This window comes from Anomalospiza imberbis, chromosome Z, assembly GCF_031753505.1.
Source record: "Anomalospiza imberbis isolate Cuckoo-Finch-1a 21T00152 chromosome Z, ASM3175350v1, whole genome shotgun sequence".
Taxonomy (NCBI): Eukaryota; Metazoa; Chordata; class Aves; order Passeriformes; family Viduidae; genus Anomalospiza; species Anomalospiza imberbis.
In genome coordinates, this window is record NC_089721.1 from 67,300,299 (window position 1) to 67,317,316 (window position 17,018).

General features: G+C 38.0%; 1 protein-coding gene across 1 annotated transcript in view; it reads right to left on the minus strand.

The window, feature by feature from the left end:
• MAP1B (microtubule associated protein 1B) overlaps positions 1-17,018 on the minus strand; it is a 76,640-nt gene that overhangs the window by 19,043 nt on the left and 40,579 nt on the right. Inside the window, exons 3-4 of the mRNA XM_068177416.1 lie at positions 6,853-6,935; positions 3,115-3,255 (exon numbers count right to left, since the gene is read on the minus strand). Coding sequence (XP_068033517.1) covers positions 3,115-3,255; positions 6,853-6,935 — 224 coding nt within the window. The remainder of the gene's footprint in view (positions 1-3,114; positions 3,256-6,852; positions 6,936-17,018) is intronic.

Genomic DNA, 17,018 nt, shown 5'->3' on the forward strand with positions numbered 1-17,018 from the left:
TAATTCAGATATAAAATGTCAGTGGAATATCTGCCAGCACATCATCATGCAAAATACCATAGCCTTCTTTGCAGAGATTTAGTTGTCAATTCAAGAATGAGGAACAATTTTCATAAGGATGATATAGATAACACTACAACAGAATAACTGGGAGTTCTTGGACCACAAGCTGTATCAACAGAGGAAATTAATATATAAAAGATTAATGATGTTCGATTGTGTTGTATCTCTTTGGCCACTCTGTGTGCAGGTCTCACTTTTTTCTTTGTGTTATGTAACTTATTTTTTAGTATTTCCCAAGCATAGAACTCAACAAAGATGCAGTGGCTGTTTTAAAAATACCAGTACAACCAAGTGATAAAGCCCAAAATAAATATTTTCTACCTTCCTGTATCATTGTTTTTGAGTATCTAAACCATTTGACAGGAGTATAAATAGGTCTCACCCATATGTCAGATATGGCCCTATCTGAATGACTGCAAATGAAAAACAAAGTAGAAAGAAAAAATGGAGAAAAGGATGAAAAGGTCGAAAGAGAAGGACACTAGGGGAACCATTACTGTTGTTTATTGCAGAATTAAGAAAAGAGGGGCAGCACGGGTGACAGCTTTGAAATGGATTTAGATTCTCAAGAGTACTCCTTATGATATGTCTCTGATCAGGGTTGAAAACACATTATTAGGGAGAGCCAAATGTAACAAAAAATAATTTCCTCTGAATAAATAAATCCAAGTCTGTTGCATGCACAAGGAAATACAACTGGAATACAGACTGTTTCCCATAAAGGGCCAATTTTCTGTCTAGATAAAAAAAAATTATATGACAACATACTGGGCTAATGAATATAATGTGTCAAGGTTTGGGGTGAGTCCTCTCCAGTTTATATTATACCACATTTGGATTTCTGCTTCATACATCTAAATTCTGACTTTTTTGCTCCTTAAAGTTGGCATGCATAATGCAGACAGTGTTAAGCCACTGGAAGCAGGGCTAATGAAAAATTAAAGAAAGTTTATTACAGGCACAGACTGTATCTGTTAAGAATAGCAAATTCAGTCATGCCTCAGAAAAAATTATCAATAGATTTGAATTTCAAATGGTAACACTAGGGATAGACAGTAACACAAAGATGTAGTCACTCTTCTTCTCCAAATTCTAAACCACTGTGTGAGCAAAGAAATATACCTGTAAACCTGAATAAACTTTTTTAAGCATTGAGAGACATCTGTTGAGGAATGCTTGGGTTTTAAAGGTGTCACAGCTAGTGAAGACAAACAGTAAGTTGGCTGCTCAGAGAAAACGTGGTTATTACTTCATACCCTGAATCACAACGGTACAACAAAAGACCTCCCCGTTCTAGCTGTTGTTGCAGAAGCAGGGGAATGGGACATTTTACACCTTCCCACATAGGATAAATTGAAAATCCTGATTTCAGGCTTTTCCTGAAGAGACTTCTGCATGCTAGAGATAGATTTCTGAATTAGACTTTATATAAGTATCTCCCGAAGTGTATTTACTTATTTGCAAGCACATTCCTTGACCTTAGTTCAGGTTTACAGTGAAGTAAAAATGGGCAGAGGCCAGAAACACTTACTCCCAACTTTTATGGTCATAGAATCATAGAATTGTTTAGGTTGCCAAAGACCCTTAAGATCATTGAGTCCAACTCTAAATCTGGCACTGCCAAGTCCACTAGGATCGGGACAGCACAGTAATTCTTTCATCTTGTTACCACATAGAAAACCAGTAGCCACTTTTTCTAGACCTTTTTTCCTATTTTTTTTTCAATTTTTAAAAAAGCTTTTACACATGAACTGCAGTATGACAAACATAATCTTTCTTTGGTTTTGTGAGAGCTTGCAGACACACTGAGACCCCAAGGCTTCAGAAACAATAGGCTAGCAGCCAACACTTGCTGAGAGCCATACCAGCTGTCTGGTGCGCACACTGCCAGCCACAGAGATGAGCCAAATGAGCGTTATTCATTCCCCATGGGAGTGTGCCCTGAACACCCACCACTACAGCAATCCCACAGCATCTGCAACTCATGGCCAACCCCCATCCTTCCACTTTCCAAGCAATAATTTTGTTTCCTAATGGTAATGGTAGCATTTGCCCCTAGTTTTTCTTGTAGTCATAAAGTAATTATGTGTCACTAATTAGGCAGACATAAGGAACTTGAGTTTGTAATTTCATAGAAAAGTAACTCTGAGAAGTGCCAGTGAATTTTAGGTGCCAGGACTGGCTCAGAGAGCAGGAATCCAGGTCTTTCCCCAGCCATTTGCTGAACAAAGAGGCTTTGAAAATAGATTATATGGATACAGTAAGGTCAAACTAGAGCTCACGTAAACGATGCCATTTCAATGCTGAACTTTCAAACCTCAGTCTACTGACATGCTTCTAATTAATAGTGGAAACTAAATTTGTATGGATGCAGACATACAGTTTATTTAAATATATACTTTACATGGCAGCTAAATTAAGTATGACAGCTTGTTTACTATGGATTCCTGCCCTACAGGAGCTTTCAGACAGAGTACATTAAGGAAGAGAGCAAAGTAACAACTCATGAAACAAATGGTATATACTGGTATATTTAATACTTATCATTTTGGTGTGTAAAACCAACAAGTTTTACAGAGTCACTGGCCATATTTTAGACACTACTATAAAAAAGTAAAGTAGGTAAATGGTGCAAAAAAATACAGTTATTCTAATAACTACCCTCTGTCTTACTAATGCCACTTGGTAATTAGCCACAGGCAAGAACCTGGTGTCAAGTTCAATTCAACTACTTGGTATGTGCACTTTAGATTAGCAACTTGTGTATTTTAAACACAGCACTATCTCCTTCCACTGTCTCCTTGATTTTTTCTTTCCAAAAGTTGTAATTTAATTTCCCAAATTAATATTTAATTATTTTGTTAGGCAATTTACATTAAATCTAAAGTAAAATAAATAAATGTTTTGCAAGAAAGCCTATAATGAAGAGTAAAGAGCAGCAGCACCAGGCTGCCTATGGTAACTCTAAGAAGACAGAGTTTTAGACTTTTAGTCTTCTAGAAATCTCTGCCAGCATGTAACAATGCATGGAAGACACTTTTCTAAACATACCTCTTGATCTGTGAAGATCTCAATGAAGTTCTGGAAGGAGAAGGACCCTGACTGAAGAATGAGTTCTCCTGTATTTTCAAAACACTGACCAGTTAGAACCAGGAGCTTGTGCCTTGCAGCATCTGTGATCATTAAGCGCACCTAGAGTGAAGAAGAGAAATACATCAATAATATATGAGTGACCATGTGTTTCAATAGTCCACTGAGAACACACACTTTATCTCTCCTGATTTACAACCAGTCTCTGGAACAGGACTCCCAAAGCATTATGGAGTTATACTGTTTACAAAAGACAATGAGAAAGGGGAAAACATGAAAAAAAAGGAGGGGCAAGATGCAGTTAGAAAGAAGGTCTGACGAATAATTAATGACATGGAAAAAACAGCAAGGAGCAGAACAGAATACAACTTGAATGAAGAAATCATTATTTTAACAACAAACTTATTCATAGTATAGTTCTTGGTATACTTTTACAGAATTGTATCAGGACAACCTTGGTAAACTACTTACAAGCACATGCTTGTTACTTTACTTGACCCTTACTACAGCTACTAATTGTTCTTTCTTACCACTCCCAAGGGGGAGATTTATGTGCATGCTAAGAGAAAGCAATATATTCTAAATTTAGGACAAACAAAACCTGTGTAAGATTCTATATTGTTGAGAGAATGCTTTGCAAATACTTCAAAAGTCTTACCGAACACTGAAATACCAACTCAGTCTATGATAAACTACGAATTTCAAGTGCACTAATTCCTCTATTAAGGAAGAATTAAATCAAACCAGAACAGTGATTTCAGAATTAGGCTATCCACATATTAAACTAACTGAGCAAATGAGCAGAGTCCATCTGGGACAACTCCACATGATAATGCACCAAGCTCCATCTCCATGGAGATGACACAATCAGCTCAGCTCTCCTAGCAAGATATTCTTTCCAAGGTTTATATTGATTGTTAAGCAATCCATTTTTCTAAATAACTCATGTGAATGCCAGGAGGCTGAGCCAGGGAGGCTTAACCTGAATCTCTGCTGAATAACTCATGTTCCCAGTACAATGAGGAAACACACACTGGAGAGTATGTATCTCAAAAAATATCCCAATTCTACCATGTCTTCACTGTTATTTTATGAAATAAATGACCCTGATACTGAGCAGCAAAAAGTTCCTTTAATTAAATGTAGGACTAATGCTGGTCACTAATTGCACTAAATAATTATAAATTCAGAAATATCATGCATTGATTTAGTGTACATATTTCTATTTCATACAAAAATATAGATAAGTGCAAACATTTGTCTGATATGCATTACTCAAATCTTCTCTGTTTTCACTCTATTAAAATTGTATCAGAACTGGCTTCCTGTTTTAAGATTTCTTTTGTTGATGCCAGCAGTGCTTATCAGTCTGACAACTTTTGTGTAAACTCATCAGGTTTTCCAACTGTAAAACTACTTCCTGACTTGTGAATCACTGATATTTGTCATATAATTCCCCTTCAACTTATTTTATTAATTGACAATAAAGTACATTCTGCAGAGTTAGCAAACTATGCCAAGAAAGTAAATAAATAAATATTTGCAGATTACAGATAATAATGTATACACATGGAAGACCTTAAGAGACACATAAATTCTGTGTCTGGTTACAAATAAGGTTTTTTGAAGGATGACCAGAAATTTGTCTCCTAATTTCAAGACCACTTAATTGTAGAAGAAATACTGCAAGGTGATGATTCCATTCAGTTTAACTGCTGGTTAAATTCAAAACTTGTTGAAGGAAGTGCACAGCAAGATGTAGGCTTAGTCAAAACAGAGATTAAGATGGAGTGTGAACAGAGACCAGCACATCAGCAGATCAGTGGTTTCCCAAGATATGGTACATATGACATGGTATAGTCACAGGAACATTAAAGCAATGGAGTGGGGACTTCCTAAAAAGGAAGTAAATGTTCATCGGGGTTTTCTTCAGGAAACAACAATCTCTCTCCCTTTGTGCCTCTTTCTCATGGGAGGTGTTTGGCATTTGACAGGACATGACAGGAGCTTTGGGCACCATCATGTGTGGACTACCACCAGGTAAGGCTATTAACAGCCAGGTTACCAGGCATATTGTATTTTTTTTTTTGGCTTGTTTGGCTTGGCTTTCTTTTTTATGCTGTTGTTTTACTTACTTTTTTGTTTTGTTTTGTTTCTTTGTGTGTTTTGTTTTTTTCCTGAGTGAATAGATTCCAGTTCCTCATCTGGTGAAGTCACAGCTTCATGGTATATCTCTGTCTCCCTCAGATCCTCCATGGAAATCTCTGATATATGAAATTAAGTTTTCTATTTGCCATAGCAAACAAAGAATGTCTACTCCAACCTCTGGATTTAATTCTGACACCTCTTTTTGATTGTCTCTTTCTGATTTGTGTCTATTCAGAGCCTTGCTTAGCCAGCCAAGTAAAATCTCATCTGTCTGACTGTGACCAGTTTGGCAGGATGAAAGCAAAGATCACCTCCCACAATCTTGTGAGATGAAATTTACAGTAACATAGCCAAACATCTTCCAGAGCCAACAGAGTAAGCCCAGGGTTCAGAAATCATTAATGGGTGTCAGATCATTTTCTTCCATGTAGTCATCCATAAAAGGAACGACAAGCAACAGTAACAGAAATAGCATTTCCTGGCTGTTGGCAGTTTTTCATCTCTTCCACCCCTTCACACATGCACACATTTGATGGCTTTTTACTCAGAATGAATGCATAGAGTTGATATCCTGGTGACCCCCTTGTCCTCACCAAGCACCTCTAATGGCTTGTAAGAGATTTTCATGCACTGTATTTTAGTAAGTTCCCATTGACTAAGGTGGCTTTTAAACTTCTACAGGTTCATAAACTTTGTTTGTTTTGGAGTCCTTTCTTCTGTTTGTGTTCAACTTCATTTAACAATTGAGAGCAAAATAGTTTTTTCACCAGTGACCACCAGCAGAACTGCTTTATTTCCCAAAAGAAATTAGACTGTGGCAGTGCTTCCCAGCACAGACCAGCAATGCAATTATCCCTATTATTTCAACCTTCTCACTAGCTAAATAAATCAATTTTGTCTTTGAGCTACACAATCAGTTCTTTGACTCTGCTGAGTTCATGTGGAATTGGCAGTCCTCTTATGGGCACTCTCTAGGGTTCACTAATCATGTCACATGCTTTTTGAAGGACAGATCAACCTAGAGTCACCATCACAGAGCTGGTAATTCAGACACTTTCTTCATATGTAAAATAAGCATCTAGAGCTACCAAACAATGGCAAAGCAAAAAAAAAAAAAAAAAAAAAAAAACCAAAAAAAAAAACCCCACACCAAAAAAAAAACCAAAAAAACCCCAACTAAACCACAGCAGCCTCCACTCCATCAAGAGAAAAGGAACTCCATTATGAGAAAAGGAACACTGGAATCAGAGGCGTGTTTCTGTTGCATCCTTCTGACAATTTGTTAGGAGTCTGGGAAACCAGGGAAAAGATCAAGGGATAGGTGACATTTTTCATTATATTTATTCCAAATATATGCTTTCATTCACAGTCAAGACTTGTTCTCATCGTCTGCTAAGACTTTGAAAAATAGTATTTGAGGTTGTCAGTCTCTAAGCTGACAGGCAGTGACTGATACTCCATAATCACCTCAACTACACCTGCCTCAGTGCCCTCATCATGTCTACTTAGTGGAGCTTTCATGACATGTTCAACAAAGTATTTCTTTCTTACCTCAGTACTAACTGCTTCATCTGAGGGATTGATGAGGACTACGGTTTCTAAGACATCACTTCTGTGGTGAAGAATCTTCTGACCTGCAAGTGCAGAGAGGAAAAAAGAAAAATTAAATTCAACTGTTGCAGTACAGACCAGGACTTTCCATGAGTTTGCTGTATATCTCACTGTGTGACAGCCCTCTGGCTGACCTATCTGAAGGAGTACCCATAACACACCTTGTTCTCACAGAGCTGGTGCAGGTAAGGGAGTAACCATCATCAGCTGCTCATCTGGCCCTGACAAACTAGAACCTATGCTGCCAAAATGCTCACTTCAGCCTTCCACTGGTATTGATCAACACTGGAACACTGCCATGCTGCCCTACTTTATCTCACTCCTGCTTACAAAAGCTGTAGCAAGCAATGTCAAGCAACAAGAGTGACAGGGCATACAATTAACATCTAGATCCTGATTTAGTAAAGTCTGGACAAGTTTGGAGCAGCCTCACAGCCTACTGGCTTTCATACTTAGTTTGTCTCTGTATTTAATATTGATATTCATCTGACTGGGAGTGAATGCCAGAAAAACAATATAGGACTGTTGATTCCCCCTCCTCCCCCCCTCCGCCTTATGCTAATTGGCAAGTTCTCATCAGGGTCTCTTTCTGTGAGAATTAATTAGCACTGGATTGTCATTCAGAAATCCAGACTCGTAATCAGTCCAAAAAACCAGAAGAGCTGTCCCTTCTGAGCAAACTGCTTGGTACAGTATTAATCAATTAAAATAATTAATTAGGCTTAAAAGGGAGTATGGGACACAAACCTATTTGCCAGCTTAGAAAACCTCCCCTGTAAAGTGACATAAATTAACAAGGCTGAGGACAGTTAGGCTGAAAGGAGCTCCACATGCCTGAGAGCATTGTGTGAGAGAAAGGGCAGTCAGCCATTCCCAGTGTCCCTAGCTGGGGCAGGCTGGGTGCTGCCCTACCTGTCCCAGGGATGCCCTCTTCCTTCATCACTGACCTGCCTGCACCAGTCCTGCCTTATTCCTCCTCCTTGTCCCCTGAGCTTCCACTATGCTGCATCTGTCACTGTTGCTCTGGGGAATCTCTACATTTATAAGCATGTGAGCTTACGACCACATGACAGAAAGTGATGGAGAAGGAAAATAGTGCTCTCAAGTAAAATGTGAGATAGGGTTGTAATCTATTCTCTTGTGGATGACAGTGCCTAGAAACTTAGGGATAAATATCTACTTTGTTTGAATAAACCTATTTTTCCTAACATATATTCTTTCTGCTATAGTTCCTTGAAAGAAGGATAAAAAATATGTATTACAAAAGGGGAAGAGGGCAGGTCTCACTCCCTCTGCAACACCCAATTCTGCTATTACCCTTTGCAACTCAATTTCTTTTAAAAGTTTTGCTTCCTTGCCTATCAGAAATGCACATATAAAGATGCAGTCAATAAAACATCCAATAAAACATCTTCAGAAGATGCTCTGTGCTCTGATATTTTAGTTGTTTGTTAGTTTTCCCTTCAACTAAGAGATTATGCAGAGTTTATTGAATCCTATCATTAAGGAAACGAAAGAAACCCTTTAGAGGACACTGAAATTTCTTGCTTAATAGTTTGTGACACTGAGCACATACTTTGCTTTAGGCTAGACTAAGCCGAATGAACACAGTAACACATTAAACACAGGTAGAAAAAAAATGCCACATGCAGAGTCAGACAAAAATGTACAGCTTTCATTGGGCTCAAAGCACATACTTGCGATTTAACTGAAGCTGCTCCAAGTTGTGTGTCTGTGTAGCTGGGAAGCATTTTACCTGAGGAGTCACAGCTCCTGCTGACCAACACCAGTGGTGGTTACTTACATCCTACCAGACACCTTGCTCTAGTGTTTGTGTGGTTTCACAGGCCCCGAGACTGATCTCCAGAGGTGGGCAAGTTGTCTGCACCACGTGCACGGTGCCCACTCAGAGATGCATGTGTGACTGTCTCCCTCTTCAACTCCTTGGGATAAACATGTTACTGATTACCATACAGGGTGGGGACCCTGTGCTGGCAGGGTGTGAGTCACTGTGAGGGCTCCCATCCCAGGAACACCCGGGAAGTTTGCAGCAACTTGCTGATGTCAGTACATGGTCCCATGTCACTGCTTGACAAATAGGAAAAACTTTGAAAAACTATTTGCAATTTTGTAAGAGTAACACAGGCTTGCTGCCCAGATTGATATCCTGAGATGTTCAGCTGGAATGAAGGATAGTCTCCCATGGGAATAGTTTTATCAGACCAAAATTAATTAGAACAGTGTGGGAGCAGAGAGCAGCAACAGCATCTCATAAACTGGTAAGAGACTCTGACTTACTAAATTACAGATGGGAGTGGGAGAACTTGAGACTTGTGTACATCTGGGATTGCTTTAGTGGACTTTTGTAGCCTCTCTCTACACATGACAGATCATTTCTGTGATTTGACAGAGGAAGAAAGGAAGAAACTTCCACATTGCATGAAAGTGGTTGGGTAGATAGATTTTACCTGCTTACAGTTTCTAGTAAGCAAGTCAAAGCCCCTTCTAAGGACTTTAATATATAAATATTATTTGTGTTTGGAAGAAATCCAAGTATCTGCCTATCTTTTGACTATTAATTAAAGCTTCAAATTAAAAACTGATACGAGCAAAGAGTCTGGCAGCTGTTTGATTCAGAACAAGATCAGAGAGAATTAAACAGCATGTGAAAATTGCTTAAAATTGCACTCGTCAATCCAGTTTCTATGCCCATAGGATCCTAATGCCCCCCTACTCATCCAAATATCAATGACATTTATTGTGTGATTATTGAGATGGAGACAGTGTTAGTCACATTTCCTAGAAAAGTGACAGAACAGTTTTCTTAACTTACCCAGTATTTTTTTTTTCAGTCCAATCAAGCAGCATGAACATGAGGGACACTTTTAACAGTGACTATGTTAAATTTGTGCAAATTTAACATAGTCACTGTTTGTGACTAAATTGTGCAAAAACAAAGTGCAAATGAATGGCAAGGGAAAGAAATCAAGTCCTCATTTAAGTTTTGTTTAACCAAGAGTCACTACTGACTCACTTTTTCCAGGGCATGCCTGTGCAACCCAGCCCATGGGTGTGCCCGCTGTAACAGGCTACTCATTAGAGGGGTTTCCACCATCTTCTCCTGTTGCTGCAGGTAAGCATCAACATTCACTTGCTCCCTATCAATACAATTCCTGCACAAAGTAAACACAGACGAAGAAGGCAAATCCTTCCTGTGGTAATTCTTGGCAGAAAGGGTGAAAGGAAATATGCCTGCTCCCGGAAGATGGCAACTGTTTGACACCTGATCTGGCATTCAAACACATTTCTCTGGCAACTTTAAACATCTTTCATTTTTCATTGTAAAGAACTTCAAAGTCTCATTTCATCACCAGAAGACATGACTGTGGCTGTGTTACGTCAGCCACCGTGCTGGGTGGTATTGACAGATGGCACAGCTTGCAAGGTTGGTCATTGGAACTTCCCACACACCATGAATATGCAGTGACCTCTCTGCAGCTAGAAACCTGCAGTGCTCTGCACTTGCAAGTACCTTCAATGGCCAGGTCCCCCCAGCTGCCCCTGGTCTTGTGGAGGAATTTCCAGACATTGAGGGGAGAAATCCTCTAAAATGAACCATAAAACATCCATCCCTAAAATTCCAAGGAAAGCTTAGCCTCTTGAAAGACAGTATTGGAACATGTCAGCCAGTGTGCTGGGAAGCAATAATTGATGTTCAAGAATCATCTCAACTACAATCTGTTTCAGATTTACCATGTCTTATGAAGTTTTTTGGAAGTTTATCATATCCCTTGCACAGTAATCTAATAACTCCTACATTTTAAGTAACTTCAAACTGCTCACTATTTCATCTGCTATTTCTAGTCTGCACTTCAAATTTTTCTTCCAAAAACAGATGTATTAACTTTGGGCTCTTTGTGGTTGTTCTATATTATCAACAGAGTATTCAGAGTCTGGACAACTGGTCATCTGATGGTTGCTGTGTCTTCTACTAACTGAATAAATCTATTTTTCCTTGTTTTCAGTGCAAAGATCAATGGGTATAAATTGTCAAATAATACTGTAATTGTGACTAGCCCCAAATATCCTGTCTGCCTGGAGGCAGTACATTGCAACAACAATTTCAGACCATAGAGAAAGGAACAAGATACCCTTTTATAGCAGACTATCAATTATCTGAAGAGATTTTACATAAATTATATGGAACACTTCGTCTTCTTCACCTTCTTTGTTGAGAAAGGGATACCAAAGCATGCTAAGCTTCCTGCTGAACTAAACTGCAAGCTGGAGCAATAGGTAAGTGTCCAACCACTGAGCTGCTGAACCACTGAGCAAGGTAGTGATTTTACAGAGTCACCAAAGCAAATTCTGATGCTGTAGAACTCCAGAGTTCTGTATCTGCAAGTAAGAAGAAAATTATTTGCAGATCTGATGTCTAATTAAACAAGCTGTCTAATATCCAGGCACTGGACTACAAGAACAGGACTTCAGAAAGCTCCTTCCAGGAAGGTCTGAAATCCCTGCAGGTGATGCCAGGGACTGTGGAGGGTAATCATTCAGTCTTGTAACTAGCTGACACAATGGGGCGTGCATAACACAGGAATAACTTCATTTATGCCAGAGAAGATGGATTCACTGCCTCCAGGGCTCAATTCAGCCCCATGGCTTCTTAAATTTAGGCTGTCAGCAAGGAAGGTATAATATTTTTTTTCCAGCTATAACTCCTATATATGCACAAATATCAAAATATTTTATGTATTTCTAGGTGAAAATAAAATCCCTCTAGCATTCCAAGGTGATGTGACAGCAGTGAACAAATCTAATAATGAGTTAAAATTGCTGAGCCCTGTGATGGCGACAAAGATTTGTAAGAACAACACTCTCATTTTTCATTGTAAAGAACTAGAGAATGTGACTGTTTTCCTTGCCATCATTTAAACCTGCTTGCTCGGGACATGATGGTAGGTTCAGATTCATATCTCATGTTACATGCTTTTTATAGGGAATTATGTGTTATCTCTGCAAAGTCAGTTTAATCTTCCTTGCATCTGATCAGCTGGAATATTGAGTACTGTGAACATCCAGAAAGCATAAATCTCTAGTTTATTTTCTCTCTCTCCCCACATAAATGGAATTGATATTTGAATTTCAGTTCAGCTGCAACCCAGTGATAGTTAAACATTTTTTCTACCCACATCTGATTTTGAACAATTTATTGACTACAAGTCCTGAGAGGCAATATCCTACATTGTATTGTATTTTTACAATTGTATTGTATTGTATTTTCCTGTATGGTATTTTTTCATTTTTAAGCTCACATTTATTTAATGAAATAAAGCCCGTTGCATACAATTTCATTTTTGTTTTTGGGTAAATCCTTATCTGTCATATCTCATTTGGGTTTACACCTCCAGATAATAACAGTGTCCTGAAAGTGGGAGGCTAGACAGAAGATGATTATGTAGTCTGAACAGTGACTGAAAGATTCAGCCTCCAGTTACTGTACACAAACCCAGTGCACCAATCCTTGCTCAGGACTCTTAGACAGCAGTGAGAGAATGCAAGTTGACCTGTTTGCACTGATTTTCATAGGTGGATTCATATTTTCTGCCTTAAACTTTAATCTTTAATACTTGCAGACTTATGAACTGAGCTGTGCTAGGACCTGTTGCAAGAACTGCAAGTGATTGCAGGGACCTCACTGCTCTGCAACCATTTGCCCTGAAATATCCTGAAATTAATCCAAGACATTACCTCACCTTTTTCACACCCTGTTGATCAACAGACTAATTGTATCATTTTTTCACACTAAATATTAATTTCTTCCATGTCTGCCAACTTTGTGTGACATCTAATCTGCTGTCAAAATACAGCCATTTATCAAGTAGAAACAAACTGCCCTTTCACTCCCACCTGTTAGTGTTGGGCAAATTCGTACTCTCAACTCTCATTTTTCACCTTCAGAAAATGGTATTTCTCACATAATTCTCGATATTTTACAATTTCAGGACACTATGAAGAACTTCTAAAGCATTAAAAATCAAAGACTACCCTGAAACATTGAAGCAAATAAGTCTAAGTAAAATAACAAGAAAAGTTTACATATAATAATTTTAATGTCTACTAAAATATATTTATGTCCCAAAAGAGGGAAAATTGAACCAAGTAGCCTAGGGATTTCATTACTGATTTCACTGAGTCTCTGGATGGAAGTGAAATTTAAAATCAATACTTCTGAAGACCTCCATAAAATCAGAGTCAAAAAAAACCCCACTTGCTCCTTATATGCTGAACTTGCAACAGTAGTGTAATCCAAGGCCCAATAAATGGGTTAACCCTCGACTTTGCTTAAGAAAAAATATACCAAATTGTCAGTCAACAGCATCAATTTGTTCAATGAGTTCAGAAACAAGTTATTGCTGTGGAGCATTAAAATGCACTACCAATGGGAAAAAAGACCAGCCTCTTTGTGAAATGAGTGGCAATCTTTGATTGTTTGGAGTACTTCTTGGATTAAGAAATCAAACATTCCTGATCTATCCTATGAAAACCAATTATTCCCAATACATAAGATTTTATCTTTCTGAGGAAATTATGCAATATCCTAACCAGTTGTAGAGACAACAGAACCCCAGCAACAGTCTTTGCTTTTTCATATAATGCCACAGCCTTGCATGGCTGTCTTTGAACTCTCTATTTTCTCTTCTTCCATTGACCTGTGTAACGTACAATTTGCATGACAAGCAAAGCTTAAATCCCAGTAGCCTTGTACTCAAGTATTTAGCAGCACTGTGATTTCAGCAAGAAGACAGTACGCACAGGACATAAATATGAACTGGAACACCTGGAATTACGCTTTCCAAAAGGAGTGTGCAGCTTTATGATCCTAATCCAAGAAATCATCTTCTATGATTACAGAAAGAGGAAAAAAATGAGTGTTTAGAGAACAGAGTAGTTTAACACCAGGGCAGAAAGGGAAGAAAGAGTGATGGGTATTTATATATTCCTAGTCAAGAACTGCTTTAACCAACATCATGGCTGTAGTCAGTGTAGCTTTGAGAAGACAACACCTCTTTCCAACTCAAGTGTCTGACATGGGCTTACACCACAAATTCATTTACCTGAAGCCACTATCTCCATCATCAATCATTCCTCCAACCTTGAAACACGCAGTTTCAGAGATGCTAGAGGACTGCTCAATTTATAATTGCTTTGCCCTTTGATCCTTTCTATATGAATTATATAGCATTTTCCATTATTTTCAAGGCAAAATATAGCGCTTATTAATGCTCCAGATAATTAAAATTTAAGATCTTCCTCTAAAATATTCACAGTTTCAGAATGGCTTCCTTGAAATACATATCTTAATTGTGTTGTAGAATATTTCTACATACTGGTTTTGTAGATATAACTCTGTAGACACTGTGATCTCTAAACAATTATAATTTATTTTACCTTTAGAACAGATCTGATAAGTGTGACAGAATTTTAATCCCAATAAAATACATATAGGGAAACAATTTCCAAGGTCATCTGGAAACAGAAACACGAAACTTTAGAAGCCAACTAGAGTGCTGTACCTTGACAATCCTTTTGGTTCTGCAAGTATGTCACAATTTCATGTTTTCGAGAATATGGAATATTTTAAAAATTAAGCTACACATAATGGATTTTTTATTTAATGGACCCTGTTAGCTACTTCCCATAGCTGAAATTCTCCCATAAACTACTTCCCTGACTGTTAAGATATCGATATTATTTAACGCCAACGATGTTATCACTGCAGATCTTGAAACACTAGCTTCAAACAGCAACAGAAAACAACATCCAGTGAACTTTGCGAGGAATTTGTCTGGGACTATCTAGACAAAAGCCAAGCAATTTTGTCTTTTTCTCTTGCAGATTTTGCATGTCACAAAATTGAGGCAGGCAGGTAGATAAATGTAAGATTCTTGCTCAGCATTTGTCTTGAGTTATATATCTCTAGATTACAGAAGTAATAATCTTAAGAAGCTCTTAAGAGGAAGATAGTAAATTAATGGCATATATACCATGGTCAGCCCTATATTTTTAGGCTTTTTCATTATCTCTCATTAATTGCTCTCCTATCCTTAAATCTAAATTACATAGAAAACAGCATTGCTCTAGGATGCACTGCAGAACCAGTCTGGAAATTTATTTTTCAGCAGCACAGCACAGTGCCCTAGTACTGCATAGAAACTGGCAGCCAACACACCGTGATGGGAGACTGCAGTAATGCAGAGCTGACTCATGAGTCCTGAAGGTCAATAAAAGTCCTCAACTCAAACTGCATTTGGGAGGGTTACTAACCAGGGAGAGAAGGAGAAGTGCGCAACATTAGACCTCTTCCACAGCCCTCTCTCTCTAGAAAGAAGGAAAATTTCTTCTTTAACTTCTGGAAAGCATCTTGGAGCTAAGAATTAAAATAATCCTGAGCAGAGCAAGCCACTTCCCAGTCTAATTTATTTAAAATAGTTCCTGCAATGTGATATTTAACTTTGGTCAGTTATTTAGAAAAGGTATCTCTCACATCTCAATTGTCAAATAGCCAAATAAAATCTTACTTAGGAAAAATGCTACTTCTTTCTCAATACCCCTATCTCATACTTCATGGCTTATTAAACACATCATATTTCATAATTCACAGTACTGGTTAGAAGCTTAAGTGCTCTTTTCTTATACCAAGTGATCAGTATATTCACGTTACAGACAAAACTTTTTACTGGGCTGTTAAAGATGCTAAGCAGGTTTTTTGCACCAAACATGCTTGGCACTTTTTCCAAGGGCTGCTTTTTATGGGAAAAAAAAAAAAAAAAACAAGCCCAACCAACAAAATTATTTGACTTATTTTAATTATTTCTTAACACAAAGTACGATTATGCCAATCTCCATTAACTAGCTTAGCCTTTATCTCAAATCCAAGTGTACTCCTTAGGAATATTGCCTCTGAGGAATGGAAAAGGTTCTTTGATTTTAAAGATCTTCTTTTGAAATCAAGATAGGAAACATCAGCAATTATGGTTCTCCTTACTGATATTTAACCAAGTAGCCAAGACCCTTCCTATATTTCAAAAGAATACACAACAACCTCAGTTAAATTTATTTTATTTCCTTCAAATGTTGCCATTATTAAAACCTTTTCTTTCTACATCCTTTCACTTTACCTCCCTGTGCTGCAGTGGCTGGCTCTACAGTTCCGCCCACAACATCCTGACTGCCAGGGGTGGGAAGCTTTCTCCTTTCCTCTGCAGCACACTCTGCAGATGCTTCCTTGCACTTCACTGCAACTCCCACCTTCATAAGGAAAATGGAGCACAGCAGCATCAGGAAAACTATGACGTAAACTTAAAATGTGTTGCAAAGGGATAAATACTGAAATAAGTATTTCAGAAAAAAATTATTTCAGAAGTTTGCCTTTCCACTTCCCAGACATCTCTATCTGAGTACATTTTTAGTCTTTTGCATCTCCTTAGGGAGAAGTATCTGAATTTTGATCACTTCAGAAGGTTTCTGCTAATGTTTCTAAATTGCTGCAGCATTCATACTAATGGGTTTTCATCACTATAGCAGCTGAAGCCAAACCCAAAGCTCCAATTAAAATCCCCTGGAGAATATTTCTGGCTCTTGGTATCATTACCTTACATACAATTAAGTTTTAAGTTCATCTGCCATTCCTGTTAAAAATCTGACAAGTCAATACAACCTATAAGGGCTTCACACATAGGGAATCCATTCCTTCCCTAGAGGATGTTTTTTTGGCCATGTATTTATTAAAATTTCTCAATTTAGATATAATTTTTATTCTTCCTCCCAGTTCAAATCAGAGAGGATTTCCTCACCTTGACAGTCCATGAATAATGAATGACAGATCTGTTTGCAAGCACTAAGGCTGTTCCAGGAGCCTTGCATAACTTATTAGACACTTTGCAGTATTTTAAGATGACTTATGTTCGAATTTTCCTATGGTCTGTGAATCAGTATATTTTCTTGGGAAAAAAAACCCACAGTTAATAATCCACCCTTGATCCCTGTACTGTAATGTTTATCATGTATCAGAAAACCCCTATGTTGTTTGTCAAAATATC